This window comes from Mirounga angustirostris, unplaced genomic scaffold (genome assembly GCF_029215605.1).
Source record: "Mirounga angustirostris isolate CCGP_5_RB_7025 unplaced genomic scaffold, mMirAng1.0.hap1 SCAF_9, whole genome shotgun sequence".
Lineage (NCBI taxonomy): Eukaryota > Metazoa > Chordata > Mammalia > Carnivora > Phocidae > Mirounga > Mirounga angustirostris.
The window spans coordinates 32,880,964-32,907,363 of record NW_026991717.1 but is presented as its reverse complement, the minus strand read 5'-3'; the positions used below and the strand labels follow the sequence as shown (position 1 = coordinate 32,907,363).

The 26,400-nt window shown below is 51.6% G+C and overlaps 2 protein-coding genes across 7 annotated transcripts in view; one reads left to right on the top strand and one right to left on the bottom strand.

Annotated features, from left to right (window-relative positions):
• Positions 1–8,876: 8,876 nt before the first annotated feature.
• STOML1 (stomatin like 1) lies at positions 8,877–21,015 on the bottom strand. Of its 2 annotated transcripts, none has more exons than XM_045899728.3 (7): positions 20,798–21,015; positions 19,024–19,130; positions 18,000–18,149; positions 17,488–17,691; positions 13,245–13,440; positions 12,614–12,823; positions 8,877–12,100 (listed from the first exon to the last, which is right to left on the bottom strand). In XM_045899728.3, the coding sequence occupies exons 1-7, from the start codon at positions 20,928–20,930 to the stop codon at positions 11,907–11,909; spliced, it is 1,194 nt and encodes a 397-aa protein (XP_045755684.1). In that variant the 5' UTR covers positions 20,931–21,015; the 3' UTR covers positions 8,877–11,906. The 2 variants fall into 2 exon arrangements, with proteins under 2 accessions (XP_045755684.1, XP_045755683.1); XM_045899727.3 differs by having other exon boundaries at positions 8,884–12,100; positions 12,614–12,826.
• A 1,975-nt stretch (positions 21,016–22,990) lies between these two features.
• The window catches only part of PML (PML nuclear body scaffold), a 43,345-nt gene continuing 39,935 nt past the window's right edge, over positions 22,991–26,400 (top strand). For 3 of the 5 annotated variants that reach the window (XM_045899720.3, XM_045899721.3, XM_045899726.3), the window contains exons 1-2: positions 22,991–23,235; positions 25,257–25,723. In XM_045899720.3, the coding sequence (XP_045755676.2) occupies positions 23,101–23,235; positions 25,257–25,723 (602 nt within the window). In that variant the 5' untranslated portion in view covers positions 22,991–23,100. The remainder of the gene's footprint in view (positions 23,236–25,256; positions 25,724–26,400) is intronic. The other 2 variants (XM_045899722.3, XM_064570158.1) reach the window with 1 other exon arrangement.

The window sequence follows — 26,400 nt, the reverse complement described above, 5'->3', positions numbered from 1 at the left end:
AAAAGTCCTGGATAAAAGACCAGCAAACAGAACCCTGTTTTATCACGTTCTCTAATGCAGTCAGCGTTGCCCACAATCATCCAATACCCACTGTGTGGCATGCCTTCCCATACCCCTGATCTATGGTGGGGCTAAACTGGACCCTGCTATCTGGGTCCAAAGGAAAAGGACATGACACTCCCTTCCAGTCTTAAGTGCCCCTCTCAGGATGCAGAGAGAGTGTGCAAAGTTTGCAACGATACAAAAAGGCTACAACTTGAGTCACTGCTACTTGCTGGAAACTTGTGGTCAGCCGGAATACCCTGTGAGGTTGACAGTTTGTCATTTCTTTTTCTTTTTGAGAAGTTCTTAAGTCTTTGCTTGTTTGCTTTTAAATAGGTTACATCCTCTGCCCTCTCCCTGCTGGGCTTGGTAACATCTGATTAAATAATCATGTCCTGAAGGAATTCCCTCTTTGCGGTATCAATATACGTACCCCCCACCCCCCGAAACGCGGAGACAGTGCCTGCGGTGTGGTGACCTGGGCAACCAAATCCTGGGCCCAAGGGACTTTATCCAGCTGACGGTGCACCTGTGCCAGACAAGAGATGGGGGCCTTGGCCTCCGTCTGGGGTCCCAGCTGTCTGGGAGCTTCGCAGCCAGAAAACAGACTGTCACTGTCCCCTGGATGCCACCAGAGGGAACAGGACTCTGTTTCCAGGATACGTGACATCAAGGACCACTTCGCTTTGGATTCACAGTAACTGTCTCTTTCACTTTTAAACTAATTCAGATATATTAAAGAACAGTTTGCATACGGTGAAATTCACTCAGTTTAGGTGTACAGCTTGATAAGTTTTGATGAGTATGTGCAGTTGTGAAAAGAAAAGCCCACAATCAAGATGTAAAATATTTCCATCACCCTTAAATGTTCTCTCATGCTTCTGTGTGGCCAATTTTCTAGCCCCACCTCCAGCCCCTGGCCACCACTAATGTGCTTTCTGCCCCTATAGTTTGCTTTTTCTAGACTCTTATATAAATGGAATCATATAGTGCATGACCTTTTGTATCTGTTGTCTTTGACTTAACGGAATGCTTTTGAAATTCATCCCTGTTGTCACATGTATCAATAGCTTGTTCCTTTCTCTTGCGGAGTAGTATTCCATCATAGGGACCACAGGGTTGTTGTTTTTTTTTCCCTTACCAGAGATGAATATTTGGGTCACTTCCAGTTTGGCACCATTATGAAGAAAACTGCTGTCATCATTCACAAACAGATCTTTGAGTGGACATACGTCTTCATTTTTCTTGGGTAAACATCTAGGAATGAGATGACTGAGTCATATGATAAGTGCGTGTTTAACTGTACAAGGACCTGCCAAACTGTTGTCCAAAGTGGTTATTGCTCCACAAAGTGGTTACTGCCAGAACTTTGGACTGCCGTTTTTTGTAAGCCATTCTCGTAGGTACTCAGTGGCATTTCATTATGTTTTTAATTTGCCATGCCCTAATGATGGATAATGGTAAGAATCTGTTCATGTACATATTTCCATCATACCTCAACTTTGATGAAGTCTCTCTTTAAGTCCTTTGCCCATTTTTAAATGGTCTGCCTGTCTTATTATTGAGTCGGGAGACTTCTTTATCTATTCTGGACACAGGTTCTTTATCAGTTACGTGTTTTTGTAAATATTTTCTCCCAATCTGGAGTTTGTATTTTCATTTTCTTCCTAGTACCTTTGGAAAAGCAGAAGTTTTTAATTTTGGTGAAAGCTAATATAATCATGTTTTTCTTTTATGGATTGTACTGTTTATTCTAGCTAAGAAATCTCTACCTAAATAAGGTCGCCAAGATATTCTCCTTTATTCTCTGATATAAACTTGCAATGCTGTCATTTCCCTCTAAGCACTGCTTTAAATTTTTCTAGGTTGTGTTATTTTATTTAATGACAGTATTTCTAATTAGTCTCGTGGTTTCTTCTTTGAATTATGAGTTACTTAAAAGTATATTGTTTATTTTCAAATATTTGTGAATTTTCCCAATATCTCTGTCATTGATTTATAGTTTAATTTTATTATGATGAGAGAACATCCTTGTATGATTTTAGTCATTTTTAAGTTATTGCGATTTGTTTTATGGCTCAGAATATGATCAATGTTGGGGCAGTTCCATGTGCTTCGAAAAGAATGTGTATCCCACTGTTGTTGGGTGGAGTGTCCTATAAATGTCAGTCGGGTTTAGTCAGTTAACTGTGTTATTCGAGTTACACATCCAGACTGAGTTTCTGTCTACGCACTCGTTCTTTGAAGTATTGAGACAAGGATGTGTCTATGTCTCCTTTCAGTTCTATCAGCTGCAATTATCCTGGGGGTCTGTTCTCCACCCTGAGGTTGGTTTTCCTCTTGATGAACTTGACCTCTTTATCATTCTGTGTTGTCCCTCTCTATTCCTAAAAGTATTCTCTGTTCCGAAGTCTCCTTTGTGTCTTGTTAGTCTAGGCACTTGATCTTTCTTTGGATTGGTGTTTGCATGGCATGTCTATATTTCATTCTTTTACTTACAGCCTACCGAGGTCTTTATATTTAAAGTGGGTTTCTTGGCAGCCTGGGGTTCACGGAGGGACCGGGGTGGGGGCGCTGTTGCTGTTCCAGCCTCAGCCTTCAGAGGTCCCTGCCTGCCTCGTCCCTCTGAGTGCTCTTGCTCTCCCCCTAGTGGTACACTGCTATTACTGTTTCTCCATTCTCCGGGCCCAGCCTCACAGAACTGTGCACCTGCGACGCAGAGGGTGGGCCCTGGCAGTGTTCCTGACCTTCACCTTGTGACTTTTAGTGGGTTTTAGACAAAACCCTACCTTGGTGGTAGGTCTGCACCTCCCACAAGAGCAAGCGGCGGCGTTTGACCTTTATCCTTCCCCAGCAGCAGAGGATCTTAGTTTCTGCCTCTCCTCCAGCAGCCGTGGGACCAGAGTCGGCTGCCCCCACCCGAGGGGTTTGAGAGAACCTCCTTGAGAAACAGGTGAGTCGCAGGGACTGCCCTCCAGCAGCAGCCAATGACCTCCTGCACGTGTGTGTGTGTGGGGGGGGGTCTCTCCCCTCTCCTGCTCCTCCCATTCTGCCTCCAGTCTTCCTCCTGGGAAAGGGGGGGCAACTCCCTCTTGCCCCCCACATGAGCTCTCAAGGCGAGCCGTTTGTCCTATCTTTCCTAAGAGGTCCTTGTCACTCTCTGGAACTCAGATCTCTTGGTTGCTCACAACAACCTCAGCTCTCTGGTGGGCTTTAAAACTTGCAGTTTGTAGATTACCTGGCTTTTTCTTGTTAGAATGGGAGTGGCATTCTCTTGTGTCTTTCTGCATCTCCAGAGAAGGCGGGACTCCCCTCTTTGACTTTTGATACATGCAGATAGTCAAAGGCTGCCCCCTGAGGGACTCCCTGGTGCCTGTGGTCTGCAGTGTCTCACGAGTTTTCTCATTTCCCCAGACTTTGTGCAGTTGTTTGCTGTCACTTGCATAGTTGCTGTCTAGCTGATGTGAGCCCTTACCATGTCCCGGCACTGCTCTAAGTGTATTTGTTCCTTCCAAACCTTCCCCAACTCCTGTCTTTTCTCTCAAACCCACATCTAATCTGTTGAGTGATCCTGTGGCTCTGTCTTCAAAAAAGTTCCTTTTGATTTTGGTGAAAGCCAATATAATCATGTTTTTCTTTTATGGATTGTACTGCTTGTTCTAGCTTCGAAAATTCCTTTCAAAACTAAAAATGGACTTACCAAGGGCCCAGCAATTGCATTTAGCCCAGAAGAATGAAGACTTATTTTCATGGAGGGATTTGTCCACTTGAGCTCACTTGTTCCTAAGCAGCTTTATTTGTAATAGCCCCAACCTGGAACCTACCCAGATGTCCCTCAAAAGGTGAATGGGTCAACATACCACACCACATCCATGCATGGAGCGCTACTCGGCAGCAAAGGGGGATGAGCCAGTGATGCAGGCGATGACTTGGATGAATCGCCAGGAAATTATGCAGCGTGGGAAAGCCAGTCTCAGAACACACACCGCTCGATCCCCTGTATGTGACAATTGTGGGGAACACAGTTACAGAGCTGCAGATTGGTGACTGCCGGAGGTTAGGAACGGGAGGGGAGGGATGTGGCTAAAAAGGGGTGACCCAAGGGACCTCATGGCCGTGGTACAGTCGAGTGACTTGATTGTTGTGGTGGTTACTCCGGGCTCACGTGTGACAAAAATTGAGTAGAGCTACACACAAACACACACACAAGTGAGGGCACATACAACCAGTGACATCTGAGTAAACTAGATGATGCCTGTCAATTCCTTGGTGTTGCTACTGTGCTAGGGTTATGGGAGCTGGGGAGGGGAGCTGGGGGAGAGGTGCACAGGACTTCTTTGTGCGTTCCCTTCACCCTCCTGTGACTCTAGAATTATTTCAAAATAAAAAAATTTAAAATACATATACTCAGGGCACCTGGGTGGCTCAGTCGGTAAAGTGTCTGCCTTCGGCTCAGGTCATGATCTCAGGGTCCTGGGATTGAGTCCCACGTTGGACTCCCTGCTTGGCAGGGGAGTGTGCTTCTCCCTCTCCCTTTACCCCTCCTCCCTGCTCATGCTCTCTGTCTCTCTCAAGTAAATAAAAATCTTTAAAAAAAAATAAAATGCATATACCCAGAATCCACCCCCTTTCAGTCACCTGCCCTGTTACCAGGTAGATCCAAACCACTATCATCTCTTGCCTGGATTATTGCAATGGCCTCTTACTGGGTCTTCCTGATTTTACATTCAGTCTATTCTCAAAAAATAGCAGCTTCTAAAATGGAAGGCAGTTTCTGTCATTTATAGAAATAAATGAAGACCAACCACATGAGAAAGCAAAGGCTATTTATTAGAAGCTTGCTTTGGCAGGGAGTCAGCCCCCGTCACTTGTGTTTTGGCAGAGGCTCAAAGGCAGGCAGAGGCGTGGGAAGGCTTTGTGGCGGGAAATGGGGAGGCTTCAGGTGTGCCCCCATGGGAGGCTGTTGGCACAGGGGAGCTGTAGGTGGGCTGACTAGAAGCGGAACATCCTGTGTGATGGGTTAGGAGTGCCTATTTGGCTTTTTTCTGGTTGAATCTAAGTTAGGAGGAGGGACCAAAAGTGGGGAACCTGTCAGTTATTGACGATTTGGGGCCAATTGTTACAGAAGTTATTGTTTGGCTTCCTGGATCGTCACTAGAGATAGAGGTCTGTCTTCCCACAAACCTGATGCACAGCAGGCTGGCTTCCTAGGCTGGTTATTGTAGAAAAAAAGGGGGTGGTTCCCTGGGCAGGTCGCTGCAGGTGCCAGTCAGGGTTCTCTTTTTATATGTAGCCTGGCCATTGTCAGCTTGTATATTCAGTCTCTCACATTCCTCTGCTAGAATTCTCCAGCAGGTCCCCATTGCACAGAGTCCTCACAATGGCCTCTAAGGCCCCACATGACCTGGCCCCATTTTCCCCCTCTAGTCTCCTTCTCTCCCACACCCTCCACTCCAGCCACACTGGCCACCTTGCTGTTCCAGAACATGCCACGCCCTCTCCCAAGGCACTTAGGACCTTTCACATACTGTGACTTTCTTATTTTTCATGCTTATTGTTTATATCTAGCACTCCCAACAAGAGTGGGAATTTCACAAGGATGCAAGCTCGGGTTGGTGACTTGACTTCTATCCCAGCACCTAGAACATTGCCTTGTCCAACACAGAGTGAGTGCCCAATACAATATTTTTGAATGAATGAGTGAACTCATACATGAGTATGTGTGTGCAGATGTATTTAATAACATCTACTACTTTTTACCAGATGCTTGGAGTTTACTTCACACTATGCCAAGTGCATTAATATATTATCCCATTTTTATTCTTTAAAGTGCTCCTATGGAGGGTGTTATCAGGGCCACTTCCTGCCCAAGTAAGGTAGTCCCAGGGAAACAGTACCAAGTCCCGGAGCTCCTCAGAGACTTACATGAAAGTTTAAAGCCCAAGAAGAGGCCTGGTTCCAAAATGCAAAAACTATACAATAACCCAAATTAATAAATATTTAATGAAATGTCTACAAAATGTCATCAATTGTTAATTTATGTCATTAATTCTGTGTCAACGTCTTTAATTATTAAATGTAGTGTTCATAAGAATTTCATTATATTTGGAAATAATTTGTAGATTAGATTTTTTTTAAAACTCTGTGAGCACTTCAAGAATGCAAATGAGGGGCGCCTGGGTGGCTCAGTTGTTGGGCATCTGCCTTCCGCTCAGGTCATGATCCCGGGGTCCTGGGATCGAGCCCCGCATCGGGCTCCCTGCTCCACAGGAGGCCTGCTTCTCCCTCTCCCACTCCCCCTGCTTGTGTTCCCTCTCTTGCTGTGTCTCTCTCTGTCAAATAAATAAATAAAATCTTAAAAAAAAAAAAAGAATGCAAATGAATACCCAAGAGCACTGAGAACTCGCAGATAATTATACTGTAAACGAATTACTCTTAGCCAAATAATTTCCAAGGCAGATTTACAAAAATCACTTCATATTATTTTACAGTAATGTGTTATATTTAATGTAGTAATTCTGTGTCTTAATAATTGATTTGGTGAGGAACTTCCAAAAGTAATAGTACTTCATCCTAGGAAGGTCTTAAAATGACCTTTGATACAATTAGCCCCATTTTACAGATTTAACTCTATGTTCTGCAGTTTTCTGGTCATACTAGTCAACCTCCCCAGTTTCTCCTGGCCAAGTCCTCCCGCCTTCCTCTTCCCACCCCCCACTCTGTCCCCACTATCACCGACAAGCCCATCCTGGGCTGGGTACACACAGGGTGTGTGTGTGTGTGTGTGTGTGTGAGAGAGAGAGAGAGAGAGAGAGAGAATGGTCAGGCAAGGTATACGTTTCCCAGGCTCTGGTCCCCTCTTCACTTGCTCACCACTCAGGTTGTTCCACTGTCTCCCTGGATGGCTTCTGGAACTAGGAAAACAGCAATCCCCCAAATCGCCACCAGGTGGTGCCACAAGCTCATGCCTGAGGAGACCTAGCTAGAAGGCCCCCGAGTGCCCTCCCCAGGCTGCTTCTCCACCTCCGGATGACTCTGGCCCCTCCGGGGTGAGCCGCATGACTTTGCTTCCACCACGTGGTAGGCACAGAAGTTTCACTCCCGCTCCCTCACCTTCGCAGTCTCCCAGCTGTGTTGTCTCTCCCTGCTCCCGTCCCCTTTCCCTATGTCCTTCTGTCTGTCTCCTCCTCCATCTCTCTCTTTCTGTCACATACCTCCATCTTCCTAACAAATCTAATACTCCTCCACCTCATTCAACAAGTTAGTTTTAAAAACCAGTTGCTACGGGGGCGCCTGGGTGGCTCAGTCGGTTAAGCGGCTGCCTTTGGCTCAGATCCTGATCCCAAGGTCCTGGGTCCAGCCCCAGCTGGGCGGGAAGCCTGCTTCTCCCTCTGCCTCTGCCCCTCCCCCACCTTGCTCTCTCTCTCAAATAAATAAAATTTTAAAAACAAAACAAAACAGTTGCTGGTGACTATTATATGGCAGACGCTTTGCCAGGCTCTAGGAAAGTCAGTGAAAAGTCAGTGAAGGCAAGTCAGTGTCCCAGTGTAGGGGAAGCTCCCAATAGAGGAGGACTGTGGTAGGTGAGCCCCTTTTATCCTCTGCCTCCTCCCTCTCCCCTCCCTTCCCCCTTCCCTCCCTTCCCCTCTCTTCTCTTCCAAAAACCACTCACCAGAAAGAGCCAGAAGTGCTCTCCTCTCAGCTCCCATCCCTCCCATACACAAATCTCCCCAAGGCCACCTCTTCATCATTCTCATTTCAAGATTTTGGGGGCCCCACCAGGGCTAAACCAGGGCCTTGAGTGAATGACCCAATGACTGAGATCTTCCCACCAACCACTCCTACCCATGTGTTGGATAGGGCCCCCGGGTGGGGTGGACTACAGATTTTTACCTTTGCCCAGATGTCTACCCCATCCTTATTTCCTCCTTCTTTCTCTGGGGTAAGGGGCCACTCCATTTGTCCACAGCTAATCCCTCCATCAGGCTCAGGTCCCATTCCCTTCTCTCCCTCCCCATCCCTACCTCTTTCTCCCTTCCTACTGGATCTTAACTCTCACTTCCTTCTTCAAAGTGCCCACCTCCATGCCAGCCAATGCAATTAGACAAGAGAAAGCATTTTAAAACCTTGATAGGAGGAGATGAAGTTCTAGAAAAGTGAAATTTAATTCATAGCAATGGAAGAGCAGATCATTGGTGGCCTGGGGCCAGGGAAGGGACATGGGGGAAGTTTGTGAGTTGATGGCAATGTTCTGTATCTTGACTGTGTTGGCTGATGGTTACACGGTGTTCACATTTGTCAGAACACATCAAGCACTACATTTACAATGACTGCATTTCATTGTGGTATGAAAAAAAAAGTAAAAAGTAAAAAAAAAAACAAAAGTAAATGCTGGAGGAAGACAGCAAAAACCCTGTGCTTTGAAAATCTAAGTTAAAGAGCAATAAACAGTTGGACAATAATAGTAAAAACCCTACACTGAGATGCAATTTTTCACTTACCAGATTGTCAAAAACTCCAAAAGTTTAATAACACCCTGTGTTGGCATGGCTGTGAGGAAAAGCACACTCTTAATCACTAATGATGGGAGTGTAAATTGGAATAACCCCTTAAAGAGGGAATTTGGGCAATATTTGTTAAATTACAAATGTTGTTTTTTGTGGGGGTTTTTTTGGTTTTTAGAGATTTTTTATTTATTTATTTGACAGAGAGAGAGATAGTGAGAGCAGGAACACAAGCAGGGGGAGTGGGAGAGGGAGAAGCAGGCTTCCCGTGGAGCAGGGAGCCCGATGCGGGGCTCAATCCCAGGCCCCTGGGACCATGACCTGAGCCGAAGGCAGACGCTTAACGACTGCGCCACCCAGGCGCCCCTAAATTACAAATGTTTTAACCTAGCCATTTCTCTTCTGGAATTTTATCCTACAGGTAAGCTCAAGCACAGGCGAAGTAGTGTATGCTAAAGGTTATTACTACAGCATTGCTTGAAATAGCAAAACCCCCCAAATAATCTAAATGTCCATTAATGCAGACAGGTTAAATAAATTATGATACATCTGAACAATAGAAGCCTATGGAACTACAAAACGCAGTGGGAGAAGTCTGTGCATGCTGTTATGGAAAGATCCTCAAGGTGTAATGTGAATAAAGCAACATTATATTTTCTATGTTTCCATTTGTATTTTAGAAAGTCCAGAGGATATATATTTGGATTTTCTTGTATATGCATAAAAAAAAACCTTCTGGAATAACCAACAAACTAATCAGTGGATACTTGTTTGGAGGAAGGTGTGGGAACTATGTGGATGGAGTCAGGAGTATTAGGGACAGTTTTAATAGTATGCCTTTTTAATCTTTAAAAAGATTTGAAGGACGTGACTGTACCAGCTATTCAAAATTTACTTATTTTTAAAATAACATCAAAATAATACATTACACATATGTCAATGTGAGCATTTTACTTATCATTATTTGTAAGGTTATCTCGAGGGAAAAAAATGATATATAGCAAGTCTAGTTCAGTGCAGGCACGTATATGGTACAGCGTTACTCTTTCTATCCCCTCTCCCCCAAATCCACGCGCGCCCCCCCATACTTCAGGTTCCAGTTCCTGAAATCAGAAGCCACTCAGCTGCCTCTTCCAGCTCTGTCCTCGCAGGGGCTGTCCCCTCTGTGGCATGCTTTGCCCCGTCTCTTTTCTTCTCTCATCACCCTGCCCTGTGGCTGCAAGGGCATAAGGGCATCACCTCCTCAGGGAAGCCTCCTCTGATTGACACCCTCTCCCTCCCTCCCTACCGCTGTTAAGTGCCCCTTGCCTTCCCCAGCCGACTGCAAGGCCTTCTCAGACCTCGAAGCCCAGGGGCCCTTGAACCCTTGGGCTCCCTTTCCTAGGGTGCTGGCCTCACCAAGGAATGAGTGCCCCTCAACACGGGGAATTAGTGGTAGGCCTTACTCCCCACCTATATAGACATCCAGAAGATTCAGTTTCCTGTAAATGTTATGTTGATCCTCCCACAACCACAAAGATAATCTCAGTTTCGATTTCTTCTAAGCTTTCACGAGGAAGACGTGGGGCTTTCCCGTAAACTCCTGGCATGCTGCGTGCTGCCGTGGAGAAAGGAACAGCTCATATATGAAGTTCACAGTCCGGCAGGAAGGACAGGCACTGATGCCAAGAATGGCGACAGCCCCAATGTAGAGGGGGGCCCAGTGGAGAGCAGAGGACCGTGCCCCACTAGGCTTCGAGGGTGGCGGGGGAGAGTGGCTGGTGGGGGCGGGAAGGACTGCAGGGAAGGCAGCCTCCGGCTGAGGGCAGAGCTGGGGGGGAGGGCAGCTGGCCGGGGCTCTGGCCCTCCAAGGTGGGGACCCTGGAGCTGAAACCTAAACCCCAAGGCCACGCAGTCCACACTAGGAGGACTTACCAGAGGAGGGAAAAGGCAAGCACTGGCAGGAAAAAAGGGGAAAACCAGATGGGGCCTGGTGCCAGGGGGGCTGGTGAGGCCCCGAGGGGAACCGCCTGGTGCCAGAGGACAAGCCCAGGGCTGTTTCGCAGAGGGGAGGTCCTGATTTCTGTGGGTTTCTTTTTTCACAAGCCTTTCCAGGAAGTGAGATTCATTTCTTAGGGCTGAAGCAGTAAAAGGCCCCTTCCCTGGGGTCCCTGGGGTTTGGGCTGGAGCACTGGAGCAGAAAGCCGGGCCGGGCTCCCAGGGCTAAAGCCCCCCGGGCCGGGCCTCCAGGCCCAATTCCTTCTGTTTCCTTCCCCTCTGCTGGGGGAGAAACAGGGACCCCGGGGGGGGGAAGACAGGGAGCTGACAGCAGCCCTGACTCATCTGCTGAACGTGATCAGACCCCCCCCACCCTGCCCCTCGGGAGGGTGTCTGCAGGACCAGCCCAGACACACCCATACCTCTCTTTCCTGGCGAACTTCTACCCCAAAGAGGAACGGAAGAGCCCACACCTGCCCCAGGGTCTCTGAAACCCCTGGCAGGAAGGGGAACTGTGGGTGATTTACACGCATATATTAAGGGTGTGTCAGCCTCCCAGCCCTCGTCCTTCCCCGGGTGGCGGTAAGGGCATGGCCTCGGGAACCCCCCAACCCAAGCCCGTGCCCCCATTTCTCTTCAATACATTGTAAACAGCACATTTATTGGCGGTTTGCAAACCTCTGGTAAAAAGCACAGAACAGGGCTCTCCTACATGCTGCCCTGGGCCCCAGCCCGTCAGGCATGCAAGACGGAGCTGGGAGCTGGTAGATGAGTCGTCAAGACATCTTCAGGAGCAGGGCCAGAGGTGGAGAAGGCCCCACGCTTTTCCATCCCCCCTGCACACTGGCTTGAGCCTAGACGACAACCAGGAAGGCAGGCCCAGCTCCATCCCCGAATCCCTGCCCTGCAGTGACTCTCCTTGGTGGCTGCCTTCCTTCTCCCCCACTCACCCTCTCTGATCCCCACTTGAGCTGGGACCTGAGCCACATGCTTGGCTCCCTCGCGCTGGGACCAAACCCACTGCGGTCAGGCTGTTCCTGCGGGCCCTGCCTCTGCAGTCAGTTAGCCAGCAGAGCGGAGCGGGCCTGGCCCTCTTGTCATCACTCCGTGTACCCGGCTCGGGGAGGGGCAGTCAGCCGGGGACCGGGATGGGCAAAGGCTTGTCCAGAGAAGCACTCTAGGTGAGAAGGGCCAGGTGGCCTGACTCAGTGTCTCCCAGCCTCTGGTGTCTGCCCAGCCTCCATTCACTGGCTCCTGGCTGAGCCTCGAACTTCGCAGGGCCTCAACAATCCAAGGTGTGGCACCAGTGCCTCCTCCTCCAAGATGCCCCCCCTGGCTTGATGCCAGACTTGGGGCTGGGCTATGGACAGTCAGCCAAAGCTGCTACTTCAGGGCCCTGAGGACAGCCTCCAGCTTCATGGCCACAGCCAGGTCACCCTTCACCTTTAGCCGCCCACTCATGTAGGCCCCCAGGGGCCGCAGCTCCCTGCACAGAAGGGCCCGCAGGTCTGCCTCCGCCATCTCCACCACCACATCTGGGAGGCCGTCAGGCACCCCGTGGCCTACCCTCCCGTGCCCTGTGGAGGGAAAGAAAGATGGAGCATTAGTAGTGGGGATGGCTATGCAGCGTGTCCCACTGGGAGGGGTGGAAAGTAATAATTCAGTGTTCAGGTTCTAATTCCCTGAGTTCAAGTCGTATTGGCTGTGTGACCACTCAGGGCCTCAGTTTCCAAATTGGTGAAATGGGGAGGACGGTCATCCCTGAATCAGAGGCTCGCAGTGAGAAGTAGGTGAGATCACGCACTGCACGTGCTCAGCACAGAGCCTGGCATGCAGTAGGCCTGCACTGTGTGCGGGACTCTGGCTGTAGGGAGCTCGGTCGTCGGAGTCATCGTGCTCACGGGGACAGGGCAGGGAGACAAAGGCCCGGACTGTCATTGTCTGCACATGCTGCCTGAGCCCCTGACTGCTAGGGGTTCCCTCTAAACCACTGTAGGAGCAGAGAGCAGTTTTAAAAAGGACCACAGGGGTGGTGGGGTTGGCTACAAGCAACCTGGCTGGGAAGGCGGGGGCGGGGAAGGCAGGGGCACCTGTAGTGAGGTCGAGGAAGTAGATGCTCTGGGTACCACTGGGCAGGATGACATTGAACTGGTAGCAGGCCCCGACCTGGCTGACCAGGGCCTCCGACAGGAAGGGCTGCAGGGCAGTCAGCAGGCCCTCGGCCACGGGCTGCTTTGGGCTGAGCCCAGAACCAACGTGTGGGGCAGGCTGTTCAGCTTCGCTGACCATCTCCAAGGTGTCTGCTGGGGTGGCCAACGGAGTTGGGGAAGGAAGCAGAGAGAAGAAGGTCAGTGTGCTGCCTAGGTCGGGCTCATTGTGTCTTCTGCACGTCTCATGGCAGCTCCCTCTTATACGCCCTTCAGGCCTGAGTTGGACTTCCTCCTCGGCTAAGAAGCAGCCCTTCAGCTTTCACACTCTGGGTGCTGTCCCTTCCTCCCACGGAGGCTCCCAAAGGCCTCTACGCATTCAGACAGCTGGGCTCTTTTTACTGCCTTAGCTCCCGTCGGCTCCAGCAGTGGGGGAGGCCTGAGCAGCTGGGCAGGTGTGCACCGCTCAAAGGCGCTCGGCTCAGTTAAGGGAACGGGGAGCAAAGCTGAGCATGCGCAGGACATGGAGCCGAGCACCCCGGGAGCACCTCCCCTTCTTCCCGGGGCTTCTCACCTGACCCTGGGGCTGAGGCACCTCCTGCCACGGAGGACAGGCCTCCTCCTAGGAAGTGGAGGGCCAGCTGCTGGAGGGTGCTGTCCAAGCTGGGCCCCGCTGGGCTGTCCTGGGGTGGCTGGAGCACGGCCTCCACTGCTAGCTCCACTCGGTCCACCTCCAGCCCCCAGGCCCTGGTCACATCATTGATTTCCAGCTGGCAAACAATGTGTGGAGAAATGGAATTAAATCGAAAAGCCATTCTGGGAGCACCTTCTTCGGGCTGGAGGTGCCACACCCCACACACCCCCCTCCGGGCCAGGCTCCCTCCTGGGGAATGCAGGCAGAGGACGATTACAACCTGGCAGCTGGCGTGAGCAACTAGAACCAGGCCTGACCCCCTGGAGGTCCAGGGAGCGGGCAGTGACGCCGGGAGGAGCGGACTCATCCCAGCCAAAGAGTAGAGCAGGAAGGAAGACTGCGGTGTTGTGATTTATGAGAACTAGGCATTTGGGGGCGCCTGGGTGGCTCAGTCGTTAAGCGTCTGCCTTCGGCTCAGGTCATGATCCCAGGGTCCCACATTGGGCTCCCTTCTCGGCGGGAAGCCTGCTTCTCCCTCTCCCACTTCCCCTGCTTGTGTTCCCTCTCTCACTGTCTCTTTCTGTCAAATAAATAAATAAAATCTTTATAAAAAAAAAAAGAAATACGCATTTGATCATTTAACTGATAAAATATACTTCTATATATTTGTCTTTGTTCCTGACTCCTAGCTCCTACAACCCTTGGAATTGCCTGTGAGGAGAGTGATAAAGGGGTCTTTTATGATGATAAGAAAGGTGATTTTTGGACCCCACTCAAGGGTGGGGGTTGGCTGCCAGAAGGACCAACCATGTGATGGGAGAACTGGAACTTTCAGTCCCACCCCAAGCAATGACCAATGACTTGATCCTCAGTATGCAAAGAAGCCTCCATAAAATTCCTAGAACGACTGGGTTCCAGAGCTTCCAGACAGGGGAACACAAGAGGGGTGCCTGGGGAGGACATGGAAGCTCTGTGCCCCTTCCCCCGGCCTTGCCCTCTTTGTCTGGCTGTTGATTCTTACCTTTTATCATATCCTTTAGTAAACTGGTAAGCATAAGTGTTTCCCAGAGTTCTGTGAGCTGCTCTAGCAAAAAAACCCAGGGAGGTCGCTGTAACCCCCAATCTGGAGCTGGTTTGTCAGAAGCATAGGTTAACAGCCTGGCATCTTGTGACTGGCATCTTTAGTAAGGGATGGGGAGCAGTCTTGTGGGACTGAGACCTTAACCCATGGGATCTGATGCTGTCTCTGGGTAGACAGTGTCAGAATTGAGTTGAATTCTTGGGATACCCTACTGGTGTCTGAAAATTGCGTGGTGTTGTGTGTGTGGAAACCCCCCTTCCCCACACTGGAATTGGGTCCAGGAACCCCACAAGGACTCTTTCAGTCAATGGAAACAGCAAGTACAAAAGCCCAGACAACCTGGAATGTCTGGGGAAGTGAGAGTAACCACCGTTCCATTTAGCTAGACCCTCAAGTGTGGGTTGGGAGACTGGAGACAGCTGAGGGCTCAGATGTGGGTGGCTCTGGCTCACTCGGATTTATTCTGACACACGAGGAGCCTCAGAGAGGAGTTTAGCAGGGGGGTGACAGCAGACTTGCTCATTGGGAAGATCCTCCTGGCTGTTCTGTGGACACTGGATTGAAGGGGGCTGAGGGTGGAGACATGGAGACCACGTGGGCCATCGTTTCAAAGGGCAAGCAGAAATGAGGCGGATCTGGTGTCAGACAGAGAGGAGGCTGTGAAGCCAAAACACGCAGAGGACGGAGCACAACTCTGTCAACTGTATGAAGCTGGAGCAAGACCCTGGGGAAACAAGCAGTGAGTGTGCTGGCTGCCTGGCTGTGCAGTGACAGAGGGCGGAGCGGGGCTGGCTCTCTGGTGTGGGCTCCGCATGGGTCGTGAGCACGCGGGGAGACACACACTTGGGCGTGGCTAGGGGAGGGAAGAGGACTTTTTTTTTTTTAACATAATCAGCTCAAGGTGTCTATGCAACAGCAACTGTCCAGGTTGGATAAATGGGGTCCAGGTCACAGGAGTGGGGTTGTAAACAATCAGTGTCCAGAGGCAGCATGAGGCCTGGCCGGATGAGCCTTCCTGGCGGTCCCAGACAAGAAGACGCCATTGACGGAAACTTGGAAACTGAAGAGCAGGAGAGCAAGGAGTAACCAGAGTGAGCTAGAAGGAGGAAAAGCCGAAGTGGAATAACGGAAGCCAAGGGAAGCAGAGGATCCGAGAGAGAGAGAAGGCGGGGCGGGGGGAGGAGGGTGCACAGAGTCAGAGGCTCCCACGAGGTGAAGCAAGCGTAGGACTGAGAAGTGCCGGGAGCTAGCAGGAGGGAGGTCACACTGCTGCCTTAGGAGTCTGGAGGAAGCCTAGACTGAGGACAGGGGCGGGCAGGGCCAGGGAGAGGCAAGGAGAGGTGGGGGAGAGCTGTCAGGGGCTGGGGTGCAGAGGGAGCCTGCGCCCATGCCCACGCAGGGAGGAGCAGAGGGAGGACTGACAGAGCAGGAGCGGAGCCCAGAGCACCGCCCACGCAGGGAGGAGCCTCGGAGGAAGCACCGCTTGCAGTGAGGCAGGGGCAAAGAGCGCAGATGGCAAGGAGGTTGAAGGGGTGACGCTGGAGGAGCTGAGACGGTTCCTGTCCTGGAGTGTTTGCCACGCCCCAAGGAGGAAGAGGCCAGGCTGCAGCAGGGGGATGTGGTGTGGGGCGGGCAGTGAACGGAAGCAACGGGCCTGGGGGAAGAGTAAGCAGCTAAGGAGGGTCCAGCAAGGGAGAGTGCGGAGTGTGCGTCCCTCCAGGGAAGCGAAGGCAGAAAGAGGAGTGAGAATGAGAAATGTACGCCTGACCCAGGGCTTCTGGGAGGCAGGCTGGCGTTCCCGAGAACTCGTTGTAACCACAGGCACTGACCCCACTCTACCAGGCGCCAACTCCATGTGGGCAACAGGCCCTAAACGACTAACATCCTGGTGTGGGACTGACTTCCCCCAAACTGCCTCTCTCAGTTCCGTTGCACAACGCACCTGGTGTTCTGGTTTCTTCCCCGACCCGCCCCTGACAGCAATAAGGCTGAGATCAGCTTTCTCCTCTGAAAAGTACACTAAAATGGAATGTGGTTTCATAAATAAAAGTTATCAATTTGCTATCAATTGTAGAAGATGGAGCGCTGGATTGAGGGGTAGGGGGGTGGGAGGGCAGGTGATCTGCCACTGGGCCAGCTCTGCCCTTGACCATGGTACTTGGGGGGTGACAAATAACTTCTGAGTCCTTAGTTTCCTCCCTCCAAAATAAAATCATAATATCGGCCCTCTCGCAGCAAAATGTAAAGCGGATACACGTGGGCAGCGAAAGGACTTGTAAACTCTAAAATGCTCAGCACGTGAGAGCTAGCGTCACGAGCACGGTACGTTCTCCTCGGCAGTTTCCTCCACGGGGTTGGTTCACTTCCGGAGGGGACTGGGACCTCTGGGACTGGCATTACCCCATCCCTCCTGTCCTCGAACCCCAGGTCCCCAGGGGAAAACAGAGCCAAGGGGACTAAGGGGAAACCTCACTCAGGGTCCACTAGGACATGGGAGAAAGCCCAAGGTGAGCATGGGGAGCAGGGGACAGGCTGCCTCAGGTGACACATGCCACATTTCCACCCTATCCTGTCACAGAAGGGATGCAAGGGGAATTCTGGTGTAATTATTCCACGTGGAGAGGCAGGAAAAAGGTCCAAATGCCCTTGTGTCACTTTGTTTTGTTCTAAATAAGGAACACAAAGCCCCCAAAATGCACATGCTGCCCTGTGGAGCACGGAATTCCCCAGAAGGTGACTGTGCCAGGAGGGCCCCTGCTCCTTTCACCCACCCACCTGCCTGTGAGGCCCAGCGTTGTCATGGCAACGCCTGCAAAGCAGTGAAGGGTGAAACCCCAGCAGTTAGGCAGGACCTCAGAATCTCGGTCAGGCCACTCCTCTCTCAGGGCCCCTGTGCCTCTCCAAGACAGGCTTGCCCAAGACCACCATGGGCTGTACCCATCTTCCGTTCCTCAGTCCCACCCAGACCGCAGGCTCTTCCAAGGTTGGAACATATGGTAAACTGAGGCCCAGAGCAATCTGGTGCTTTGCTCAAAGTGCCCTGGCAGGCAGAGCCAAGCCCAGGACCCACCACTGACCTCTACCATGTGAGGAGCTGCCTACCAGGAGCTGGTCGCTGATCTTGAGCTTCTCCATCTGGATCTCCTGCAGAGGCCTCTTGAGCAGGGCCTTGGTCATGGCGTTCTGGGCCGTCATGCGCGTGGCCATGTTCAGGTCCTTCACAGTCATCACAGACAGTACCGGATCCCAGATGCGGAACTGGACATCGGCCCCCACGGACAGCACAGCCCCATCCTTAGAGGCCAACTGTTAGGGAAGGTCATGAAAGAGGAGACACTCAAGGGGCTGGTGCTGCAGGGAGGTCAGGCCCACCAAGACCACCTAACTTGACCCACCCTCCTGGTACCTAGCTCCTCAAGGGGAAAATCATGTCCCCAAGTGCCTGTCATTAGGTACATTGAGCAAGGATGTCGTCCCTGCCTCCATCCTCAACTTTCTGGTTTCTTCCGCCACCCTACCCCTGATGGCTACTCATACACCAAGGTACTGGCTCCCACAATCACTCTGCACAAGGCTCCACTCCCTCTGTCTGGGGGAGCTGAAAAGTTCCTCACCTTGCAGGGAGGGACATTGAAAGCTCGTGTCCTCAAATCCACCCGCTGAAAGGAGTCAATGAAGGGCAAGAGTAGAACCATGCCAGGCCCTTGAGGGGTGCGGATCCGGCCCAGTCGAAACACGATCATCCGCTCATAGGTGGGCACAATCTGTTCATGAGGGTAAGGGAAAGGGTAAAGTACTGGGCCTAGGCTGACAATGGCGTCTGCTCAGGTACCCCCCACCCCTTTCTCTCCTTTGCCTTGGTCAGTGTCAGCTATCCTTAGATCTTTTTAGAAGAGAAAACCAAGGCTCTGAGAGGTTAAATGATGTGCTCAAAAATCACACAGGCCCTGAGTGAAACAGGCAAGAATTGAATGCAGTTCTGAATGCAGTTCCAACCCCAAGCAAAGGACTTTGCCAACTTTAGAAGTAAATAGGTCCAAATTGAGAAATGAAGGCCCAGAGAGGGTGACTTGCCCAAGGTCAGACAGTATTTGTTTCAGTGGCACTTTTAGGACTAGGATTTAGTACCTTCTAAAGACTTCCTTCTAGACCACACCAAACCCAAAGGCTTTCTAGAAAGTTGACTGTTGCCGAGGGCCACACAAAGGGCAAGGCCTGCCTGGGCTTTCACCTTCACTGCAGCTCTCAGATATGATCCTTAAGTATAGCTCGTGGCTTTCCCCTCTGCACCAGCCCTTGCTAAAAACCAGGCCTGAATTCCTATTACTCATTACCTGCTACTGGGCCAAGTGGAGTAGTTTTCAGTTCAAATTTTAGCCTAACCCAGAGAAAGAAGGTGTGGCAAAGATATCTGTGTGCACCTTAAAGCCAGTGTCCACACCCCAGGACTTGGGAGTTTGGGAAGGCTTGTTTACCACTCACTGGCTCCCAGTACTGTTTCCTCATCTAAAAGATACGAATGAACAATCCTGGACCAGCCCATTTCATTGGGGTGTGATAATGTGATATTTAGGGGAAGGGGACAGAGGATGGAGAGTGGGGCCCAGTCCCCCTGGAGTCTGACCCAGCCAGCCTTACCTTCAAGGCAAACCAGCCAGAAATGGGAAAGGTGATCAGCAGCAGCAAGAACCCCAGGAAACTGATGAGGCTGTGGCAGAAGTAGGAGGGCCAGCTCTGAGGCGCATCTGGGGACAAGAGAGCAGAGGCAGTCAAGGAACGCCAACTGGTTCTGGCAGGACAGCAGCAAGCTGAGTGAAGTTGGTCAAGTGCACCTTTTGCCCACCTCCCCCTTAAGCGGCTCGTCCCTCTCAGGGCTCTCTGTTGCCTCCTTGCCTAATTCCTGTCTTTAGCCAGATGCTAGTTAAGCATGTTCCCTCCTCCCACACATCAAAACTAATCTGCCTCAAGTCCCACCTCCACAGGGCCGAGTCTCTGCTAGGCAACAGCCATTAGATTTGAGAAGCCAATCCATGTGATGCTGTCCTCGCCCGGTATGTGGATCAATTCTCTTGTCTGATATATAGTGTCTCCCAGGTATGGGAGCCAGGAGCACCCGGGCATCTGTAAACACTGTGCTGGGTTGAACTGAATGCTGGTGGTAGAACACATTCCTCCTCTACCATCACCCCCAGAAGTGTGCTTTCAGGGCATCCTTTTGGAGATAATGCCTTAGCCTAAAGGGATAAATCATTAATGGCTCAATAGGAACCGGTGAGGGTGAAGAAGTTCTTCCCTAGCTCACAACTCACCGACCCCTTTAAATGCCCTAAGGACTATCAAATGCTTTACTTGAAGTGGCTTGGGGTAGGAGGTGGGAACGAAGAAGATGAGGCTCATCTGAGACAGAGGTCCTGACCCCTGGAGAACCAAGAGCCCAGGATGAAAGTGGAGCTTAGAAAGCCCCAGAATCTAGCATGGTTATCCTCTGCTCTCTTTCCCCTCCCAAGCCTGCGCAGGAAGCAGACAGGAGCTTTTGCTCATTCCTCCCAGGAACTCCATGCCCTCTGGGCTCTCCAAGCCCCAGGACATTTCCTGTCTGGCTCTGACCCCTGTGGCCCCTGCAGGAAAGGAAGCCTTGGAGAGGGTCGGCTGTCATTACAGGAAGGTCAGGAAAGACCAAATCCTCCAGAGGTTGCTTGTCAGACTGAGGCATGTGGGCTCTGGCCTGGGGGCCAAGGGAATCCCTCAAGGCTCTGGAGCAAGAGATGACCAAAGCTGACAAAACAGGCAGCTGAGGGCCTGCCCACATCCACCAGGAAACAGGCAGATGCTTAAGTTTCGGGCATCTAGAAGTACTCCTAGGATGAAGATTCTGCCATTTCTCTGTGGCCAAGCGCCCTTAGGGCGGTGGTGACCTCCCATGCCTAGACTCTGGGTTCTTTCTGGTCAAAATGGGAATTTGAGGGGTCTCCTGGATGGCCCAATCGGTGAATCTGCCGACTGTAGGTTTCTGCTCAGGTTGTGATCTCACTCCCTGAAATCTGGCCCCATCTGCTTGAGATTCTCTCCCTCTGTCCCTCCACCCGCCCTCCCTCCCTCCCTCTCTCTCAAATAAATAAATCTTCAAAATGGGAATCTGAAATCCTTTCCCAGGCTTAAAGGGCTGATACGAGCCGAGAGGAGAAATGAGGGCATGAGGCCTGTTAGAAGATGGGAGAGCTCCGGGCCAGGAGCCCAGTAGCCCTAGGAACGGCGGATGAGCGTTAGCATCCCAACGCCCGGTCCAGGCCCTTCTCCACATCGTAGCCACTCTCGATGCCTCCTCTTAGGGTGCGAGGGCGCCAGACCAACTGACTCCTGAGGGTACCAGCCGGTCCCCGCCCCGGGTCCGCTGTGCTGGGCGGCCACTCACCGGCCCCCGGCCCCACGCCGCCCCGCTCCGGGGACAAGCAGCCCTTCTGCGAGCCCAGGAAGCCGAAGCTCGACTGCTGGAAACGGTCAAAGTCCCCCAGGGGCAGCGCCCGGTACCCGGACCTGCCGAGCATGGCTCTTGACAGGAGCGCACCTCGCGCCCCCCCCGCGCTGCCTGGCCAGAGAAGCCGGCCGCAACCCGGCCCGCCCCTGCCGGCCGCCGCTTCCGGTCTCACTGGCCACGGGCGCAGGAGGCGGCGGCTAGCCGGGCCGGCTCCCGCCGTCCCACAGCGCCCCCTGCGCCAGGAGGACCGAGCCCGCAGGAGTCGTGCCTCCCTGCTCCGCCTGGCCTTGGAAAAGGAGCTGGATGGCAAAGTGAGCTTTGTGAGTGGGTTTTCAGGAGGCAAATTTCCTCCAGAATCAAGGAAATGCTACCAGCCTTCTCAGCACTCCCGCTGCAAGCTCACATACTGGGGTGGGAATGTTGGGATGTCTTATCTAGAATTAGGGTTTCTCCTGGGCACTGTCAGCAAATTATCCCTCCTTGCGTCCCCACAGCCCCACAAGCCTGGCACAGAGTGGATCTCAATACTTATTTGTTGAATGAACCCGCAGCCAGCCTCACTGCGGTCAAGGTGGGGCGGGAGGGCCTGAACTTTGGCACAAAAAGAGAAATTTCATGTGCAGACCTCAGGGAGCACAGCAGAGTGAGGAAGGAGGGGATAGCACAGAGCGTCCCTGAGCAGGCCCTCCAGAGTATCACAAAGGTCCAGAAACAGCACACCCCTTGATCCAGAGGTAACTTGACCTAGAGGTAACTTGCCTCTCCATGGCTTGAGAAAATCTAAATGCAAATGGTAAATTTACTCTGAGAAGCATTGATTTTCAACATGGAGTTGGGGCAGGGTGTCTTTCAAAGTGAGCAAAGAAATTAATAAAGCTTTCCTTGTCTCAGCCACATGCCAGCCCTGCTTCCTCAGACCCATAACACCCCCAAGGTGTGACTCTTCCAGGTCCCTTCTGCAGGGGCTACTCACCATCTTTGGCTTTTCCTAGTTTGATGGCCTGATTCTAAAGCCCTAAGGGTTCTGATCAGGCTGGAGGATAGGGTAAGGCCCGTGAGGCCTCACACAGTCCTGGGAAGTTGGCTCTCCCTGCCATTCCCTTCCCCCACACAGCCCAGACGATAAGCTTTACAAGAGTAAGGTCCCATCACCATCCCTAGTCTGCTCCAAGCCAGAACTGAACTCAGAATTGTACCTGGGAGTTAGCACAGTGGTTGGGATGGTTTGCTGTTTGAAGCCAGGGCCTTTGGCCCAGTGAAGCTGCCTGGAGTTGTGCTTTCTCCCCTCACCAGCTGGGAGCTGACATGCTTCTCCTTTGGCCAAGAGCTAACTTGCTCTCTCCTCACGGTCTTCATACCTGCTCACCAGCTCTCCCCCTTCCCTCCCTGACCCCTCTGCCTCAGACTCACCAGCCTCTCCAGCTGTCACCCAAGGCATCGTCTTGTTTTCCTCATCTCCACTCAGTGTCCTCCCAGTGTCTCTGACTCAGATCCCTCCTCTGCATCCCACAGCCATTGTCCTGGACCAGGCCACCTGTCCTAGGTTGTCAGAGTGACCGTCCCAGCATGCATGTTGGGTCATGTTTCTGGGTTCTAAACTCATTCTCTGTCACCCACAGAACTGGTCCATCTCCTTAGCCCTGATCCCGCTCATGGGTCCCCTCTTAAATCGGAAAATAACGAAAACTAGTTCCTAAACAGACTCTCCTGTTTCAAACCTCCAGGCCTTTGCACATGCTGGTCCAAACGCTCCCCGCCCCGCCCCTCCCCACCCCAAGTTCCTTCAAGTCCCAGCTGAGGATCTCCCTTCCAGCCAGTCCCTCTGCTGTGTGAAAACTTCTGGGTAACTGCTCTTCCATTATTAGATCTGGAGTTCTTCCAAAGCAGGGCCACCTGTGCCTCATCTCTGTGGCCGGGCTCAAAGCCGAGGGCGGCCGCTGCCTCCCTTCTGCTATGCTCCGCCACGGTCCCTTTACCCCCAGGTAAAGGTCACCTGAGCGTCCTGTCTCCTCCCACTCCTCCCTCCGGCTCTGGGCGTGTCTTCAAAGCCCACCGCCGGCCTCTCCGCCCCTAGAACCGCCCCTCCGCTCTGTCTCACTTCCTCTCGGGAGGCGGGCCCTGAGCGGGCACCGCCCCTTTCGCACGGGCTGGGCCGACCCTGGCGTCTGGCGCCCATCTCGTTCCGCTTCCCCTCCCGCCTCTCAAGCTCAAAACCGAGAATCGAAACTGTTCTGTGATCCATGCAGCAGGAGCCTGCGCCCGTCGGGTCCCCGGGTCCCCAGCAAGACCCCGCACTGCCCCACACGCCCACCATGCCTCCCCCGGAGTCCGTCTCCGAAGGCCATCAGCCCAGCCCCAGCCACAGCCCTGCGGAGGTACTACTGGGTTTGGGGAGATGGGATTTAGGCTTTGTTGATTTGCTACGGTGCGGGGAGAGGTGGGAAGGGAGAGGGCAACTTGACCAAGTACCTTAAAGAGTGACACAGAGAGAAAACCAGACATTGGGTCCTGACCTTCTTGGCTGGGGTAGGGAGGGGTACGTGAGAGTAGAAAAGGGCAACAGGATGAGTTAGGGGAGGCTCTCCCGGCTGGGATTCTCCACGAACAGGGGGCAGGACGCTGAGGGTCCGTGACACTTGGGACTGGACTCTTCTGTCCATCCTGGCGACTCGCCCCTTAAGCCCTTGCCTCAGATGAAGGTGCACAGATTAGGGAGAATGGCGGGAGTAGCCCTATTGCGCAGGCCCGGAGCCAGGGGGATGTCCCACGTGTGGAAAACCAAAACCCAAGTTCCCAGATCAGAAAGCGGGAAACTGGCCCAGATGAGAGAAGTGCCTTGGCTAAGGCCTCAGAGCTCCTGTGGTGGTTTCTCCACTAGGATACCTCCAGGATCCTTCTCTTGGAACACCCTGCGTGCCCAGCCCCCCACCCCTCCCCGCTTTGACCAGAAGGGCTTACTAGGTCCTCCTCCTCAGTCCGCTCCCGGAAAACTCCCCAGCTGCCCTCCTCCCGCAAAGGAATTACTTACATCACTTGCTCTATGTTCTCCCAGGCCCTTTGGCTCCCCTTCATGAAAGTACCATCTTGCAGTAACTTTTATTATTTGCATTATTAGAACTAGGAGTAATTATTACTTAATTATGAACACTCCTCATGTGCCAGGTACAGTATTAAGCACTTTTTTTTTGCTGTAAAATATCCATAACATAAAACTTACCCTTACCATGTTTTTGAAGATTTTATTTTTTGTAAGTAATCTCTACTGCCAGTGTGGGGCTCGAACTTCCTGCGATCAAGAGTTGCATGCTCCACTGACTGAGCCAGCTGGGCCCCCCAAAACTTAACCATTTTTAAGTGTACATGTCAGTGGCATTAACTGTATTCACAACGTTGGGTAACCGTCACCACCATTTCTGGAATTTTTTTTATCACCCCCAACAGAAACTTTACTCCTTAGGCGGTAGCTCCTTATTACCCCCTTGTCCCAGCTCCTGATAACCTCCAAACTACTTTCTGTTGCTGTGGATTTGCCTAGTCTAGATTTCATATAAGCAGACCATGCAATATTTATCCTTTTGTGTTTGGCTTATTTTGCTTAGCATAAATGTCTTCAAGGTTCTCATAGCATGTATGAGAATGCCCTTCCTTTTCATTTTATTTATTTATCCATTCATTTGTTCATTTATTCATTTTTTTATTGGTAAAGACTTTATTTTTAAGTAACCTACACCCAACATGGGGCTTGAACTCACAAGCCGGAGATCAAGAGTCACATGCTCCACCAGCTGAGCCAACCAGGCCGCCCTTCCTTCCTTTTTAAAGCTGAATGATAGTCCCTTGAACGCATAGACCACTTTTGTTTATCCATTCATCTATTGATGGACACTTGGGTTATTTCTACCTTTTGGCTATTTGTGCATAACAGTGCTATGAACATGGGTGTACAAGTATCTGTTTGGGTACTTGTTTTCCGTTATTTTGGGAAATATATCTAGGAATGAAATTGCTGGGTTATATGGTAGTCCTGTGTTTAACTTTTTGAGGAGCCACCAAACCACATTAAGCACTTTATATGATGTTATATGAGACACACTTAATGGATCTCCTTTCTAAACTGAGTCCCATGAAGGTAGGGATTTATCCTATCCATCCGGGGATCTCAGGGCCCAGTACTCTTGTCTTATGGGAAGTTGATGCTCAGGACGTTGGGGAGTGAGAGCAGGAAGGCCTGAGTAAGTGGGGGAGTGTGGTCCTGGTAAGCCTGGGTTTTCTATCATCCAAGGACTGCGCAGAATGGAATATTGGAGTCCCACTCCAGCCTCCAGCCACAGGAGTGGGTCTGGTGGGTGGGGGCTCCTGGATTTCAGGCCTCACCCCCACCTCTCTGGTCCCCCAGCAAGCCATGGAGGAGGAGTTCCAGTTCCTGCGCTGCCAGGGCTGCCAGGTCGAAGCCAAGTGCCCCAAGCTGCTGCCTTGTCTGCACACGCTGTGCTCAGGATGCCTGGAGGCGCCGGGCATGCGGTGCCCGATCTGCCAGGCGCCCGGGCCCCTAGGCACTGACTCGCTGGCCCTGGATAACGTCTTCTTCGAGAGTCTACAGCGGCGCCTGTCCGTGTACAGGCAGATCGTGGACGCGCAGGCCATTTGCACCCGCTGCAAAGAACCTGCGGACTTCTGGTGTTTCGAGTGCGAGCAGCTCCTCTGTGCCAAGTGCTTCGAGGCGCACCAGTGGTTCCTCAAGCATGAGGCCCGGCCCCTGGCGGAGCTCCGCAGCCAGTCGGTGCGGGAGTTCCTAGACGGCACGCGCAAGTCCAACAACATCTTCTGCTCCAATCCCAACCACCGCACCCCTATGCTGACGAGGTGAGCCCGCCGGCCCAGGGTGGGGTGGCACATCTGAGAGCCGGGTGGAAGGTGCGGGGAGCAGAGATCCAAAGAGTCACGCAGCTGGGAACGTGGAATAAGGAGCTTCTAGGGTCTTGCAATTCAGAGTGTGGTCCACAGACTGGCAGCATCTGGGGCCATGACCACGGTTTATGTTATCCCATGCAAATGGATAGTAATCCTAAACAGTTTCCCCCTGTAATAAATAATGCTGCAGAATCATCTTTACACACTTATCCAGTCATTTCTTCAGGGTAAATTTTGGAAATGGCATTGCAATTCAGGGGTATGAAAATTTTACACTTTGATACATGTTACCAAACTGCCCTTTAGAAAGTCTTACAGTGGAATTTTCCATTTCCTGGCCATGGAGTATGGGTGTACAGTTAGATTCTCAATGAGATGCAGGTAGTTTCTGTCTGAAAAGTCAAAACCATAACACCGTAGTATCTTGGAATGTCTATTTGGAAAAAAAAAAAAGCAATTGAATCCAGTTAAAACTTATTTTTATTAAACAGCACAGGATTTTAATTCAATATTTTTGATAATACATTTGTATGGTTCAAAAAATTACACAATTTATAAAGAGAGGGGGCAAAGTCTCCATTTCACTTTGTCCCCATCTGCTTAATTTCTACCACTTCTCCCTCCCCCCG